Source organism: Neolamprologus brichardi, chromosome 7, assembly GCF_056152115.1.
Source record: "Neolamprologus brichardi isolate AB-2024 chromosome 7, ASM5615211v1, whole genome shotgun sequence".
NCBI lineage: Eukaryota > Metazoa > Chordata > Actinopteri > Cichliformes > Cichlidae > Neolamprologus > Neolamprologus brichardi.
Window position 1 is genome coordinate 49,500,094 of NC_142110.1, and position 17,505 is coordinate 49,517,598.

Sequence of the window (17,505 nt, forward strand, 5' to 3'; positions counted from 1 at the left end):
TACAAGAAATTTCTCTCGTCACTGTTTAATGCTGAATAATTAACAGGGCGATAGTGACGTAAATTTGGCCCCTTAGTGTCATATAAACGTTTTTTTTAAGTTTATTTGATGATTGTAAACTCAAATGTCCTTTTCGAGCTCCTACCACGTCTAATAGCTTTGTTATCTCAGCTTTACTAACACTGGCTTCATATTAAAGCAGCTATGTTGCTGATGTGTGCGTCATTTAAGCTAGAAACACTCTGATTTCCACCTTTTTCTTCTGGTAATATAACATTTGTGCATTTGTCATCATGATTACTCAGGATGCTTTGGCTTGGGAGGGGGCTGCGTGGGATAGTCCCAAAGGCGACACTTCAACCACTCACCGGATATGTCGGTTGTAGATGGAGCTGGTTCAGATTAGGGATTTTTTTAATGTATAAAAAATGTGCCTGAAAGACTTAACACAGGGAGAGAGAGAGGGGGGGTGGGAGAGAGAGAGAGGCCAGTATGTCCCAAGTCAGACGGGAGCGCGCTGCTGCCGCCCTCTGGACGTTTGGTTTCCAGGTGGGACGAGCATCACCAGTTTTCTGCCTTTTAATCATCAACACGGCGGTTTCCACCCTCTTTTATTCATCCAGCGCTCTTGCCCATCACTTTCCCGACTTGCCTGACAACAGATGGGATGTGCCCACATGACTGCTGTCTTTATTATCGGCCGAATCCATATTTATTATGACAGGCGCAGCGGTTTGATTCTTACCGTTTCGATCTGTTTTGCCGTATTGTGTGTCGCTGAAGAGACAAAACACAAACAACGTCATTTAAGTGTGACAGCTTATTTCTCTATATGCGCACATATAAATGATCTGTTCTCTCAATAAACTCACTTTTTATTCAAATAAATAAATAAATGATTCGCACTTTGAACCCAAAGTGTCCGAGGCCCTCAGATAGGATCTCCTAGCATGTACCAAACCCTTTGCAATGTGCGCATGAATAATATGCATGTATGTGTGTGTGTGTGTCACCTACATGGCTTAATGTGTTTACCTCCACAGAGACAAGTCCAGAGGAGGAGGTGACAGGGGTGCTCCCGGGGGCAGACGGGAGGGGTGTCTGATAATGATGATTGCAGAGATGTGCGGGGCTGGGGGGGCAGAGGTGTGCATTGTGGTCGATGGATGGGGGTCGGGCTACCCGCATTGTCCCAGGATCACCCACTGGCGCCGAGCAGGAGGAGACTCAACAGCCCAAACAACACAGGGGACTGCGCCTCTTTTTTTGTTGTTAAAGAAGTCTGGAAGCAATCAGTCAGGGGAAAGGGTCTGTCAGAGGTATTGTGGAAGTCGCTGCAGACGCACGTTGTTCCCTCCCCTCTCCCCCTCTCTCCCTCTCCACTTCTCCCTGCCCTTCCTTTTGTGTGTGTGACTGACTATTCCCCAGACTCCAGGAAGTAGCCAATTTTATCTAACCAGTTTCCATTTCAGTCTGGCGAGGAATGTCTGCAATAAGGTGCAGGACAAAGATTCATTAATATTTTTTTTCCTCCCTGCGTGATAACGTTTTCGTGTATTTTTAAACCACACCTGACAATAACTGAAGTAAATACTGATGGTGTATTTACATGCTTGGTGGAGTCCTGTAATTTGGTGTTGTGAGCACTATATTTGTGGAACTTGCCCCCCCCCCCCCCCCCCCCCCCAACTAACAGGTCAAGGTCTTTTTTATTGGATTTTTGACAGTAGGACAGTACAGCCATTAAAACGAAATGCACTCACTGGACTCTGTACATACTGATAGAACCACTTTGGACTACTTTTTGCTTTCAGAACTGTTTTTATTCTTCGTACAACAGATTCAACAAGATGCTGGCAATATTCCTCTAGGAGTTTGGTTTATACTGATATGATAGCATCACACAGTTGCTGCAGACTTGTTGGCTGCACATCCACGATGTGAAACCACATCCCAAAGCTGCTCTATTGGATTGAGATCTGGTGTTTGTGGAGGCCATCTGAGTACAGTGAACTCACTGACTTGTTCAACAAACCAGTGTAAGGTGATTTGTACAGTGACTCCATGTGAACTGTAGCCTCAGTTTCCTGTTCTTGGCCAACAGGAGTGGCAGCCAGTGTGGTCTTCTGCTGCTGTAACCCATTTGCTTCAAAGTTTGAAGCATTGTGATTCCAGAGATGCTCTTCTGCATACTTCTGCTTATTTGAGTCACTGTTGCCTTCCTATGAGCTTAAGTAGTTTGCCCATTATCCTGTTGCTCATTTGTTATTTTCTCTTGAAATTTCCAATGAAATTCCCAGTAGATCAACAGTTTCTGAAATACTCAGACCAGCCTGTCTGGCACCAACAACAATGCCACCTTCAAAGACACTGAAAACACATTTCTTCTCCATTCTGACTTTCTGTCACACTGTTCAAATGGTGCATGGCAAAGTTTAAAAAAAAAAATGAGGTCATTTGTTAAAACCAATTCCGATAAGAGCTCATATCCCTGATATTTTATCTCATCATTACAGCTCCAGCTTTTAGCGCAGCAGTCCCATCCACCTGGTGTTCAAACCCTTTGTTTGCAGGGGGCAGCCAATCAGGAGAAAGCTGGCTTAAAGAGAAAGGAATTAAAACTGCTCATTTCAGAACGTAGATGACCTAGGGGGCTGTACCAGCATCCAGTATAAAATGAATTATTATTCTGAACTGGGCAAAAGCTACTCCAGCAGAGTCCAAGAGCAAAAATGGAGCTGGAAGTGCTTTCTGGTTGACAACTGGAGTGTGGTGCTAATGTTCTCACATCCTAAGGCTACATACAGCAGGCTTAGTTTCATGTCGTCCCCCCCCTTCACAGTCTTTGTGCTGAGCTAGCTTCTAGCTTTAGCCTTATGGATTCATAAGGCATATATACAGCAGTCTTGCTCATATAAGTCTCAACAAAAAGTGAATAAATGTATTTCTAAAAGCTGCTGAGCTGTTGCTTTAACAGCCTCGTTAAGCTCAATCAAGTGACCCTGCAGAGGTGATTCAAATGAGGGCGTGCAGTCGGCTAAAACAGCATTACACAGCAAGAGGGATGATTAATATTCTAGACAGCAGCCCTAGCCTTCACTATAATTTATTGACACAGTGACTGGTTTCAGACGAGTGGGGGTCACACATATGCAATTAAACAGGCTTATTATGTGTGAATGAGAATGTTAAGAATAGGGTGAAGACTGCATGCAGGCAGGCAGCCAGTCGCTGGTGAGATAAGAATGATAGAAATAAGGCAACTTTAATTAAATAGATAAGAGAAAACTTTAAAAATTCACAACTTGCACATCCGATGTCACAACAGGAATGATTGAAAACACCCACACTGGTAAATGACGCAGCCTCTTTAAAAAAAAAAAAATCATGCTGTGAAAAAGCATAAAAAAAGGAGGGAAAAAACTTATTCATCGTGTGTTGAGAAAAAATGTACCATTATCAGCATGTCCAGTGGGGTTTGCTCTATAATGAATGAGAGAAAGCTTCAGTCTTGTCCTCAGACATGCGGTATGACCCACATTTTATCCCAGAATGCTAATGTTAGCTACAGACCTACCAACCTGCCCCAGACTCCTTTTAGCCAACTGAATGTTCAATGAGTGAGTTACTCTCCTGCAGTAAAAATGTCAAACAGTCTAATGCAACAGCCTGGCGATAAATTTTACCTTCATAAAGGTCGTGATCTTCAGTTTTAGCTAAAATGATTAAAAGTATTACTTCCAGAGCAATCCAAATATCGCTAATATCGATACCAGCGCTGGTATTGGTATCGGATCGATACTAGCACAATAGGATCGATACTTTCTATCCTCAAAATTCAGTATGTAACCCACTGAATAGTGTTAAATAAATTCTTATCCTTTTGGAAATGAAAAAACTTAATCTTTTTGTGTCACCTGCCAGGTCTAGTAGACTTATAGCCTGTAGCACATTTAAACAACAGAAGTTGACAAAGAGCTTTAGGTACAGGCACATTTTTAATTCTTGATCCACAAAAAATTCAGTTTGAAAATCTCAAAAACTCGTGAGACGCTGCTCTCCCCTACATAAGCTAACTTTATAGGTTAAAAGTATTGGTATCGGTATTGGTATTGGTAATTCTGGCCCTGTATTTACTTGGTATGGGATAAATACCAAGACTGGTGGTGTGCAGTATCGCACAGCACTAATTCACCTTGATGCATTGTTATATCAGTCTGCTAAGTTTATGTTGGGTAAACATTGCCCTGCAGCCAGTGGCCAGTCAACACAAAGAAACCCCTCAATTCAATATTAATAACTTTTAATCAATCCAGACTTTTAAGTTGGATCAAAGTGAGCCTGACACACTGAGATGCAACAATATTATTTTACACCCAATTACACGTACAAAGTGCACTTAATCTCAAAGAGTTATTATAGATGTTATATAAGATTCAAGTTTTCATTTAGGAAGCATTTTCTCTTGTCCAACGGGCTTTGGTCTTTTCAGTATGAGATGAACTAATCTGTAAGGTGTTGTTTGATAAACCTCTCACAGAGAGCATCTACTTTCGGATTTCTTTAGTCTGGTTTGGGTTAAGAGATTACATCTTTGTCATGTTAAAGCTGGAGGCCTCAGTGACCTAGTTCTCTTTAAAGGCCACTGGCATGAAACTATTTTGATGATCTCCATGCATTTAACTGTCCTACATGGAAGAGTGCCCTGGCTCAATTGTGATACTGATGCCAGTCAGTTTTTTTTGTCCCTTGAAGTAATTGCGTGATGTTTATGGACGAACTGTTTGTGGGGGATGAGTCCTTCACAGGAGCTACATGGTATCGCCCACTTATGCTTAATTCATAGCACCGCATTTGTGCCTGCTTGCAGAGGTATTTACCTACAGTAGAAAGGGGCTTTCAACCAATGAAAATGTTCCCATGCAGAATCCCAACTGATGCTTGATGCTGTGAGTTGGTTGAATGCAGACTGGCACACTAATGAGAAGAGAGCAACAGTGGAGCGAAGCACAAAAAACCCCCCAAAACATTAAAGACCCAAGAATATAGCATGAAAGATACAGAGAGTGGCGCAAATTTGAGTAGGCCACAGACCGGTTATGTCACATATACTATCACATGGGCCATCTGACAACAGACGCTCACTGCAGGTAGACGAGCTGTCCAAAGCTGCTAGTGTGCTGGTAGTGGGCTACCACTGCTGAACATTGATTTCCCCATTGTGCTTCATGGAAAATATGGCCTTAAATCTGCATACGTCATCTGCTATAGCTACTGAAATCTAGTGAGGTGCTAATGTTTTGTATCAGAAAGACAACTCTGCAAAGAAATGCCAGCTTTTCACAAAGGACATGGTCCAACCACAGTTTTAACTTTAGAAAAAAAGATGAAAAAAAGAAGACGATATTCATATAGAAATGCTAGAAAAGAAAAATGTTACAGTTTCCTTGAGTAGGCAGAACGTTAGCATGCTCTCCAGGCTAACGTTAACATGCTAACAGAAGTGGCTAAGAAAAACAGAGTTAATGATAAAATTCGAAAAAACAGAATAACTAAAATGATTACAATTATTCCTGAAGGGATCACAGAGGTTTATAGAGAATGTTGTGGCATTACATACACTAAATGTTCAATATATAGAGCTTATTAAATTATATTTCTTCTATAGTTCTTTATCATCGTCACCTTCAGTTATTGCTCTTCATCCTGCAATCACAAAAACAAGACTGCACAAAAGCCTTGAGCTACCCCTCATTTCTTTATAGTTTGCGTCTGATGAGCCAGACTCCTTTTAACCAACTGAATTTTCAGTGACTTATGTTTTCCTCTATATTCTCTTAAAAGGGACTTGACTAATAGTTCTCCAGACTTTGTGCAGGTCTTTCTGAGTTTTGCTTTGGACATTTGCTGCTTTATCACCTATTTTCAGTTTAGTCCTTGAATTTGACAGACTGTTAACAATGACATATAAATCATTTAAACAAAAAGACACAAAAGTAAAGCGGTGAATCAGTATCTACACATGACAGACAACTTGCCAAAGAACAAGTTTTTAAATTCTATCGTTATGCACTTTATTAACACAGTTTGCCAGGCATAAAATAATATTTTTGCACCAACAAGGTGATTTGCAAATATCTATTATAGAAAATTTGGCAATCTTAAAAAATATATTAAAAAAACAGAACTAATTGAGGATTAAAGAAGTGGGAGTCCTAAAAAAACATATACATCAGATAAACAGAATCTTTCCTTAAAAAAAAAAAAAAAGTAAAAAAAAAAAAATACAGCAAGATTAAAATTCCATGTCCTATTCAAGGGATCTGACACAGGACCTGAGAGATGGATCTGCCCCTTCAGTTGAGCCATCTAATATTTGCTAAAGCCTCAGCAGAAGTGGTCTCAGTAGGAGGTTGCCAGTCAAGGAGCCATTCTTAAGGAAGGGGGGAAAAGGTAGAAAAGGCTGAGGTAGCCCAAACTACACAAGAACTGGACTGAAAATCAGTGCCAACAGGTCTGATGAAGTGATGAATCAGAGTTTGAAATTTTTGGGTCATATCGTCATCAGTATGTATGAAGGTTGTCTGGAGAGAAGTATGCGTCTGCAGCCATCTGTAAAACACAGTGGAGGTACTATATCACAGTTTGGGGTTGCATTTCCGCTGGTGATGTTAGGATCTCACCAAAGCTGTATTGTGACTTATCAACACATAAAAAGCACCATGAGATTTTAAAACACCATGCAACACTGTCTGGAAAGTGTCTTGGGAACAGCGTTACTTACTTTATGACTTTGCATAAATAGACTGATGGCTGGTGACTTGTACGAATTAAGCCATGTCATTTATAAGATGAAAAAAAGAAAACACTTTCAGTGTAAGGTATGATTAAAGGAAAAAAAACTAAGAGAAGTTTCTCAAGGCCAGCTGGTCAGGGCTTGTTGACTTCCTCCAAACCTTCCGTGCTCACAAAAACGAGGTTAACTGATGCAGACATCAAGATCATGATAATACGCCTGTCTCATCTTTATATCTCACTGATATTTTCCACTTATGGGCCAGCCCACAGATGCAATGCTTTAATTCCAACCAAGCTTTGGTGGTTTATTTTTACGTGTCAACGAGAGCAGAGAGTGAGCCAGCGATGTTATTGTGACAATGTGTCTCACTGGTGTAAACGCTGTAAACTCTGGTTTGGTGATAACCGATGGCTCTAGAAGCACACTCCACTGGGTAGTCAACACGATCTCACCTAGACCTTGAGGAAAAAGTACCAACATCTGGGGAGAAAAAAAAGATGCACACACACAAACAACAACAACAAAACTATACATCCCCAAATCCCTGGCTCCATCCATCTTCCTGCTGTCACCTGAAATGGGATCCGAGGGTAAGGTGACCCCTGCGCCATAAAGGAACAAGGGGAGCCATGTCACTTTGTAAAAAACCTCCGCTCAACCATCTGGCACAGAGATAATAGAGCTGGAGGCAGGTGAGAGTCAGTGCAGAGGGAGAGGGCTTCGGTCTCCTTGAGCGTGCAGTTTCATTGTAACCTACCAATGAACCCGTCCTGAAAATGAGCCATTCTTTACATCGAATTGCATCCATTATATTGTCCCTGAGAACAAGAGAATTTCAGGCATGAAAACCAATACAATAGAGACGAAAGGCATGAAATTCTCTTGGGAAGTGGGAGCTCCGGCGACACAGTGGGTGCCATTGTGCCGTAAACTTTTGCACCCCCCCCCCCCCTCGCCTCACTCCCGACGTGGTTTTCCGCCTCTGTTTCTGCTGCTTTTGCAGCGATGATAAAAACAGGCGAAAATAAGACACGCGGTAAAGTCTGCTCATAGCGTAACAGTCCAGTCTTAAGGATGATCTTTCTTTTGTGCCGCAAAGATGCAAGAGAAGACTGTGGCTGAAATGTGCCGGGCAAGCAGCAATGAAATCCAAGGCTAAACACACACACACACACACACAGATATATATTTATCATTGAAGGTATGAAGCAGCAACCTTGGTAAATATTTTAATAACTTAGGTCAATATAACTGAGAGAAAAGGCCAGCCACTGGGTATCAAGAGTCTAAGAGGTCTTAGAAAAAAAAATCTAAATCTTGCGTATACAGGCTTCTAACATCTTTTTCTAATCCTTCCTTCTACACTGCTTAAAAGGTCACTCTGATATCAAAAGAAATTACACCTCCTCAGACTTCGTTTCCATCTTCAGTCTGACATTTTCTCCTGTTCATCTGATTTTTTGGGGGGGATGGGATTTGTCCCACCCGCCCCGACTCATTCGCTGAAGATGTGTGTGTTCTGAAAAAGTCATTTTAATTTAACACTGAAGTGCAGAAATACCATTATGGTGGTTTCGCAGGTGTTATGAGAGCAGTGTTCAATTGGAATAGGGTGAAGCCGGCAATCGCACGCGTTCTGTTTGTGATGATATGACAATTCGCTGAATACAACCAGAGGCCAACCAATTAAGCGAAGCTCCCCGTTGCACACTTACTGATGCAGACCGACTCAGATTGATTGTTTGATTGCAGACTGATTGGCTAATCTGTCTGCGTTCATCAATTATTTGCAAACCTTCGCTAATCTGTCTGAGAGCGATTGGAATCAGCCCAAGTCAAACCAGGATTGTTTGGATTGTTGCTGTCATATTTTTATCCCAATGCGACTGAGCCATAAAGCATTGTGCAACTGGGCAAGGCCGGAGGACATTTCAATCCACTCGATAAAAATCAAGACAGGCTGCTCAGCTTGTGGTCGATAAACACTTTGCATTTGTCAGGCTGACAGAGTCATAAACAAGGCTTTCAGTCCAAAGTTGCATAACTTTAAAACAATTAAGACAAACGTGATAAACGTCACATGAATGCTGCAGTATTTCACTGCTAAATAACAGCGTGACACTCAGGCTGGTTTGATCTCATATTTTTATTTAAACTTCTATTTTCAAGGTAAACGTTGCCACAAAAAGGACAGCTGTCGTCATATTATATGCATTTATATATAAAGCCAGTTTCCCCGTCTGGGAAAAATCAAAGTATAGTACCATTGCTTTTCTCTTTCGGTAATAGTAGTCTTTTCAGCACTACTGCACTTTACATTTTGGGATGGTGAATATATATAAAAACAATATACATGAAAATAAATAACAATAAGTCCCTACTTAAACATGAAATAACGTAACCGGTTAAAGAGACAACGGTAATTATGCACAACAGGACAGGAGGTTTAATGACCGTCCCCGGTTTAAGTATTTGCCTTGGGTTAGCATCAGGAAAAAAATGCTAATGACAAAAACAGGGTATGGAATAAATGAGCTGCAAGCAACAACGAAATCAGACGAATTAAAGAGTGATGCAGAGTGCTTATATCATCCGGGGACTGAAATTTAATTAAGCTGTACTTGAATGTGGGGGGTGGGGAGGGATATTAAACAGCCGGCAACACTGTAACTCCTGCATACTGATGATGACAACAGAGTTTTCTCTCTCTTCATTTCTTTAATTCAAAAGCGCAAATGTGTCAAAAGCTGTTGTACACTGAGAACAATGTACGCCAAAAGAAAAGAAAAACAGTTATGAGATAATCGCGTGTAAATTCAACAATAATAGGACATTTGAAGATGAGTGGCAGGTGTTGAGTCACAGCAGGTTTTTAGTATTCAGTGCAGAAGTAAATGAATGTTCGTCAGAGCAGAGCAGTGTAACATGTTTTAATTGACCTATTGAATTAGCCAATGCCAGCGTCCTGAGCTCCTCGTGATATCACAAGTCAGCATGTGCTGAACCAAATGAAGCAGCTCAGACGCTCCAACAGGTGTTCAGCGCAGGACTGAGTGAGCATGAGCATGAGCGGGAGCTACCGCAGGAACTGTAACCCAAGTGCAGGTGAAGCTTCACAGTGTAGAAGCAGAGAGATTATGAAGATACGAGGGAGAACGAGGTTGTGCTGCATGAAAAAGAAACACCATCCTCTACAAGGTTGAGGCACTTTCAAAGCAGCGTGAACATACTATAAAGGGTAATGCATACACACCTACCCAGAACACACACACACACACACCCACCCACACCCACGTGCCATCAGTTCCTTTTTCTGTACTGAACGGAGATGGAGACGCGCAATCTGCTGCAATGTGTCCTTCAGCCGGAGTCCATGCTGAACAGCTCGATCCCGTGTGGGCTCCAGTGGAGGCCGACTCCAGAGTTGAAGACCAGCGACCACACGTAGGGGATGAAGAAGTCCTCTGGCTGGTCCTCCTCCACATACTTGAACTTGAGCTCTGGGAATTTCTATTCACAGAAAACACCGGGCGAGAGAAAAGTGGAATGATGAGCAAGTCATAAAAAAGAAAATGCTGATGCAGAAATGTTTCCGCACAGAGTCTTTTCAAAGAAGATATTTTAACTTATCAGACCGGCAGTTTTTACGCAGTATGAACTCGGCACAAACTGCAGTTCCTCCAGTGGTCAGTGAACGCTCACTTTACATTCTCATGTTAAAAGCTACTTTCAGCTGCTCTGTTTTTCATGAGGGGGTTTCTTATATAGTGCCTTTATACTCTACTGCAGCATTCAGATGCTTTATAATATATGTATGTAGTTTATAGTTTGTCACATTCACCCATTCATTCATGCAAACACTTGTTTCTACATCTAATCTAACATTCACAATCTGAAGAATGCATTGGGAGCAACTCAGACTTCAGTATCTTGTAAAAGGCTTCTTTGACATGCAGACTGGAGGAGCCAGGCCACCAAAATTCCGATTAGCAGATGACCTGCTCTACCTCTTAAACCACATGGTGCAACATTATCCCTATAAATTCCCAGTAAGTAAACATGTTCAGAGCCTGGTGAGAAATAAATGTTTTTGGAAATAGCTAGCTCTATTATTAGCACTAATTAAAAGTTAACTGTGTTGGTGTGAAATAGCTGTGGAGTTTATGAATGTAGCTTGCTAACTGATCTCACTCTTGTCCAATATGGTCACTTTTGTCTCCAAAAAACCGAAGACGTTGAGCTGAATTGCTTCATAAACCAACAGGTGGGGTCGCGGTGGCTACATCTATCTTTTATATGCAGTTTATGCTGTAAAAAAACAAGACCTGAAGCAGCGTATTAGAGCTGCGCTACAATAACGTGGTATTTGTTGGGTTTTTTCTTCTGTGGATTGCCAAACACAGCTCACTGAAATAAAGTCCTTTTTTTGGAGCTGGCTGTTGAATGAATGAATTACTTTCACATGAAGCAGAAAAGCTGTGCTACTCAAATCACTGTTAGTACCGTGAAATATGAGGAAGACACTTCGCAGCAGTTTGTGAAGTGGGAAGAAGTTTTGCAAGCGTTCCTGGTTTGATCAGGAAAAGTCTTCTTTTTATTTTTCCTATAAAGAGGAAACATGATCTGCACTTGGGGAAACTTCTCCACTTTGGGCTGACATGCTGTCTTTAGAAATAGAACAAAAATAAAATTCAATTGCAGCTCTGTTTAGTTTCATATCATCTATTTGTAATTGGTGCCCTTTTTAACCTCTCACCATAAGAAAAAGTAAAACTGAGGCAAAATTCTAACAAAACCTTTCAATGAAAACGAATTTTAAGAGTTTAAAAGTCACAAATTAACAGATCGATATCTGACAAATTTAATGTTTTGTGTAATCAGTTGTCATCTTGAACACCAGCTTTTTCCAAACCTTCTGGAAGCCCACCAACCAGACCAGACCAGACCAAAGCATGCATGAGCCAGCCCACCTGACAGCAGGTAGGCAGCCGGGGAAGCACATCAATAATACATAATGGTACCTCATTATATCCTCCTGTCTGCACATGCATGTATGTGCACACACGCGGCCAGTAATCAGTCTGTGGTGAAAGACAGATGCTGTGAGCCTTTATTTGATGGTCTGAGTCCAGTCTTTTCAATCCTGATTGGCTCCATTCAAGGCCTCACTATCGGTATCACAATGACATAGACCGAGGGGCTGTGGGGTCACAGGCCATATGCCAGGTTACTGAGGCTAAACTGTACACACACACACCACTCCCATTGTTGATGGCCAGACACAATGCAGGAACTGTATTATCTGAGTGGCAGGGGTGTGTAGGTGTCGTAGCCTAACGACTCATCCGGCGTTCACATGACCTTGTTGGTGACAGTTGCTCCACACATTCAGGCCTTTACTTGTAAGCTTAGAGGAAGAAATACAGCCTTTAATTTTTCATTTTAATTGAAAATAGTTTTCTTCAGCAGTGTCGTGTTTACAAGCATGAACAGACGGCAGCCGAGCAGATTAATACCCTGCGGCAACCACCGTGATATATGAAAACATATGAAGCACAACCAGTTGTGCTATTAGGCAATTAGGTTAATCAAAGCATAAACCAGCAGACACAGCTATGTCAACATAGGTTTGAAACAACACATGTTACAGCATCAGCATTAACCTATTTTTACTCGTAAAGCATTATGTGTACATGCGCAATCAATGTTAACACCTCTAAAACGAATCCTCTATATGAGCAAAATACGGCATAAGCGCCTTTTTTCATAGAAACCAGACACACATAAGACACTGAGGCTACTTTGGTAAACGCTTGCTTAAACACTCTGAATATAAGTAGTTCTCCATCATGAGCCCTGAACACAGCAGTCACAGTTTAAAGAAAAGGTAAAGAAACTCAGAGCTAAAGCACAAGCACACAAATGGTATTTACTCTAGCATTACTATACGGATTTGCATGCTTTACATCTGTATAAGTACAGATATGAGTGGCTTAACTTATTACTTAGTATTAAACCCATAATTTATCATTTTCATGGCCTCATTGAAAGAATCTAAATTATTATTCATGGGAAACGCAGAAACATCACCAATCATATTATAATTAGATCTTTACAAATCTCTGGCGTGCTTTTAGTATTGACACACTAACATTATCACTACTTCAAAAATGGGTGCCACTGATGCAAAGGAATTCCTCTGTAATTATAGGAATAGCTTGGCATCCAATCTGTGTTTCTTGATATGGATGCGAGGATCAATACCAGACTCGTGCCTGTACTTTAAATCTAAAATTATAGTTAGCCATCTAGCTTATATTAGAGTTTGTCCCAAGCTCAATAATAAACACTTACAGAGGAGAAGTTGCTGTTTTACAGTGATATCTCTGGTGGACAATCACAATAACTCGACATGAATCTGGCACAAACAAAGCCCTAAATATGTCTTACTATAACACACAAAATCTCCACCTGTGTGTTTGTTTGTTTCTTCGGCTGCCAACTCCTCCTACGCAATCAGGAGTTGAGCAACAAAACTTGGCACACAGGTACGTCTTAGGCCCCTGAAAGCACTTATCTATATCATATCAGACATGACATCCCATGTTGCCTAGTAACCACCTAGCAATAGGCTAGAATTACAGTTTTTAGCATGCAGGCATCTATAAAAAGCATCCTTACACTCCTATAGTTTAATTTTACACCAATAACATAATTTATATCCACAATTTATATCCACGATTGGCTGAATTATACACTATGTGTTTTTTTATTATTATCACAAGGGATTGCAATCCCCTAGCAACGTGCTAAAATGAACCATTTTAAGCCAATAAACATCTACCTTCTGTACTAGTGAACAAAATATGCTATTACAGTCTCCTGAAACCATGTTATATCTCCATCTTTTCATCTAACATTTAGCAGTAAAGTGGTAATCTTTACTAAACTCAGAAGCCCTTCAGTGGCAGGTAAAGATGATGCTTGTTGAGCTATGATGACATAAAAAAATCGCCACCGTGGGAACTTAAAGTCCCGCACGCTCACATGACCGATTTCCCTAAATTTCACAAAGCCAGAAAAGAGAAAAATGACCCAGAATCCCAACGGCCTTCTTCTTCTTACATCTATGTTCGAGAGCCCCACCAGGGTAATTGCCTTGCATATTACAAGGCAATGGCAAGTGCCTCACAGCAAAAATGTTGCTTTCAGGCTTGAGTGAATTCGGGGTAAAAAATAAAATAAAAATAAAGTCAGAGCATCTCCAGACTGCCACATCCAGTAACTAATATTATCTCTGTCCCTTATTCTGTTCATACTGTCCCAGTACATATCTCCTCTGTCTCTCTGCTGACTTCCCCTTCCCTCCCCTTCTCTGTTTTGTTCTCAGTCTGACTGCTGGCTGGGGCCCACTTGGCCCGGGCTCATATCAGTTAGTTATGGGTCCTGGCGGGTCAGGCCCTCGCCCCTGAACACAGACTGGCTGGCTGGCCTCATATCTTTACTTAGGACGCTGTGTTCCCTTTCCTCCACTGGGCTTTCGCTGACAGCGCTCGGTGGCCAGACACAGAAGAATGCGGCGAGGGAGCAAATAAGAACTTGATACACACAAACACACACATTTACATGCAGGTACACGCACAACACTGAAAAGTCAGGTTTCGAAACGCTTTACAAATCTTTCACAAAAGTCGTGGGTTTTATATTCACATTCTGCTTTTTAGAGACGTCCTTTGGGAAAGTTTCGTTCGTTTCATGGGTGTGTGATGTATCTGAAAGAACACCTTTAGTAATGTTAACTTTAGCAAGCACACTAGTTTGCTAACATAGCTCATGAGACTAGCTTGCATTTTGATCGTCCAAATATAAACAGGTTACATTATATCAATATTTTATTATGATATAAACTTTATATACATTTTAAAAAAATGATCAGTGGTTGAATTTAACTCTCGTTTGTCTCAAATAGTACGTTTGAGTTAAAAGTCAAAGTACTTATTTCAATCTCACATCACTTTATGCCTCTGTGGCTTTCTCACAGAAAAATATTAATATACTGCGATCACCACAACTGTCTGAAAGCTTTAGCTAGTTATATTTATGGGCAATGTCCCATAGTGACAGCTGAAAATAAACTAAAAAGATATAATTCTTTTGTATGTTTCAGATAAAATGAAGGGTAAACTGATGTAGTAAATATCCTTCTGCTGATTAAATCTTTCTTTTTGGCAACATCATAATTTTCTTGACAGGGAAAGATATCAGAGGTGACATCAGATAGACTCCTAAGTCTTACTCTAAATGCTCAAACTGTATAAAACAGTTATTACAGATGATCAAATATGGCAAAAAAAAAAGAGAAAAAAAAGCCAGAATCAATAATCAATCAATAAATAAACAATAGCTCAACCTGCAGATCTTGATAATTTTTTTCTACATTTGCTCAAATCATGTTCAAGTATTGAGATCTGACAGGAGAGAACTGGTATATTTAACAAAACGTCAGGGTGACCTTTCTTTCGACAGTGTTGAGCTGTTTTCATACATGAATTTCGGACATTTTCGGTGAAACTGGGTCAGGAGATTTTCCACAGCTATCCAATCCACCTCAGACATGCGTGCATTACTGGAAATACTTTGCAGGCTAAGGCTTTAAGCGAAGGAGCCTACTGGACAGGGTGAGAAGAAGCCGGGACGCATGACGGCGACTCACTAGCAGTGAATGCACTGGAAAAATATCTGTACCAGAGAGCTCGCAGACTAAAAGAGCGGCCAATCTCCGACCTAGAGAGCGGTGGACGTATATTACACGGCGCTTCATTCGGTAAGCACTACAAAAGTTCGGGGCTGCAATGCATTTGTGAAAACTGCTTAATACTATTAATGCTTTGCAAAGCCCCGATTGCCCTAAGTTTGAGCTCTGAAGGCGGACTGTATTACACAAGTTAGGCATGGGCTTTCTGAATTTACTGCACTCATCTGAAAGAGGATTTCTACATAGAAATGTATAGAAACTGTGTTGTCAGTGTGTGGGAAAGTAGTAATGGCTGCCATCAGGCCTCTTAAGCCCCAGGTACTGACTGACTAACAGCTGGTAACCCCCCTCCCCCTCCGTCTCTTCCTGAGGAGCCAGAGAGTCTGTAGGCTATCGCTGCTCAAAGAGGCAGATTTCAGCAGGAGAGGCTAAACAACACATTCCGCAGGCACTGCCTATAAGCGCCACTCAGCCTCACACACCCTGAAACAACACACACACAAAGAATGAGAGGCAGGCAGCTGAGTGTTGAGGGTCATCCAAGGGGTACTTACCACCTTCAATCCTTTCTTTCAGTTAGTGCCTAATTTGCATGTCTACATTTTGCCCCATTAAAAATCTGCATCCTCACTATGTTTCTATTTCAATAGATTAACTAGTGTCCATGCTATCTTTATGTCAGTGGTTTACCTGAAAAGTGTCTGTAGTTCCCAACCAACCAATTTTGAAGTTATTATATTGGAACCATGTACAGGCTGATACAGATTAACACTAAATGTGGATTTTTTATTTTGTTAAAAAAAAATAAATCTAAATACGTAATTTTAAAGATCATTTTACAACTAAAAATGTCCAAACATTTGCATGAAATAACAGTAAATTGTGTCTTAAGCATCAGTTATTCTCAGTGGAGGACAGCTGGAGACCCGATGGGGTAGTAATCAGTCCTGTTATGCCACACACTTCTTGGAGGTCTGCTTGAAGACAGCTGTCTGGGTGCATGGCTAGCTGATACATTCGTATGCACTCACCGCGTGCTAACCATCTGATGATAAAATTAATTTTGGTGGGATCCAAGCGGACACTAGCAGACCCACAGACATGGGAAGTATCATCTCCACCTAAGCCTCTGTTTTATGCTTGTTAACTCGCCTCATGTCAACATAAATGGCTGAATTCTCACTGTGACTGCATAACTGAGCTGAAAAATAAATAACCACAAAAAAAGACGATATCTGAAAATAATGTCACCTCACTGATGATTTTATCAGTGTGCAAGAAGAACCATAGAATACAGTTTGGGAATGAAGTTTTATAGATATCCTTCCCCAGCTGCACTACAACACCACAGTGGTGCTTTCAGCTTTCAGCAAGTGTTAACAAAATGTTCTGATTTTGGTTGTTAGTGTAGACATGGGTGCAACTTTAAAACTTAAAAATTGATGCACTCATTTACATGCAATGTTCACATGACCCGAGGGTAAAAAAAAAACTCCACTCCGGTTTTTTAGAAACCGCGAGGAACAGGGTACTGCTTCATCGGAGTAATTGCCGACGTATCGATGATTCCACACAACATTAATCTAACCTATAGATTTTTACATTGGGGGGAAGCTGAATGAGCTCATAGGATGACGGGAGGCGAGAGGTGGAGAGACAGCTGTTTGTTTGAGAAATGGTGCCATCAAATGGTAGGGACTTTTCCCAGAAGACACATTGCCCAGATATACTTTTCACTTCACGTCACCCTGTGGAGCTGGAAAGCACTCTGATGTGGAGTCAGCGTGAGACTCAAAAACACTTTTGCACAAAAACGTAGACTGCCATTTAGTCAGATGGTCATCAGCAGACATACACAAATGCAGGAGACAACACACACACACACACACACACACACACACACACACACACACACTCATAACCCACATTGACTTGTGCCACAGGTACAGCA

General features: G+C 41.1%; 1 protein-coding gene across 1 annotated transcript in view; it reads right to left on the bottom strand.

The window, feature by feature from the left end:
• Positions 1–9,497: 9,497 nt before the first annotated feature.
• The window catches only part of dym (dymeclin), a 57,013-nt gene continuing 49,005 nt past the window's right edge, over positions 9,498–17,505 (bottom strand). Inside the window, exon 17 of the mRNA XM_006789046.3 lies at positions 9,498–10,309. Coding sequence (XP_006789109.1) covers positions 10,160–10,309 — 150 coding nt within the window. The 3' untranslated portion in view covers positions 9,498–10,159. The remainder of the gene's footprint in view (positions 10,310–17,505) is intronic.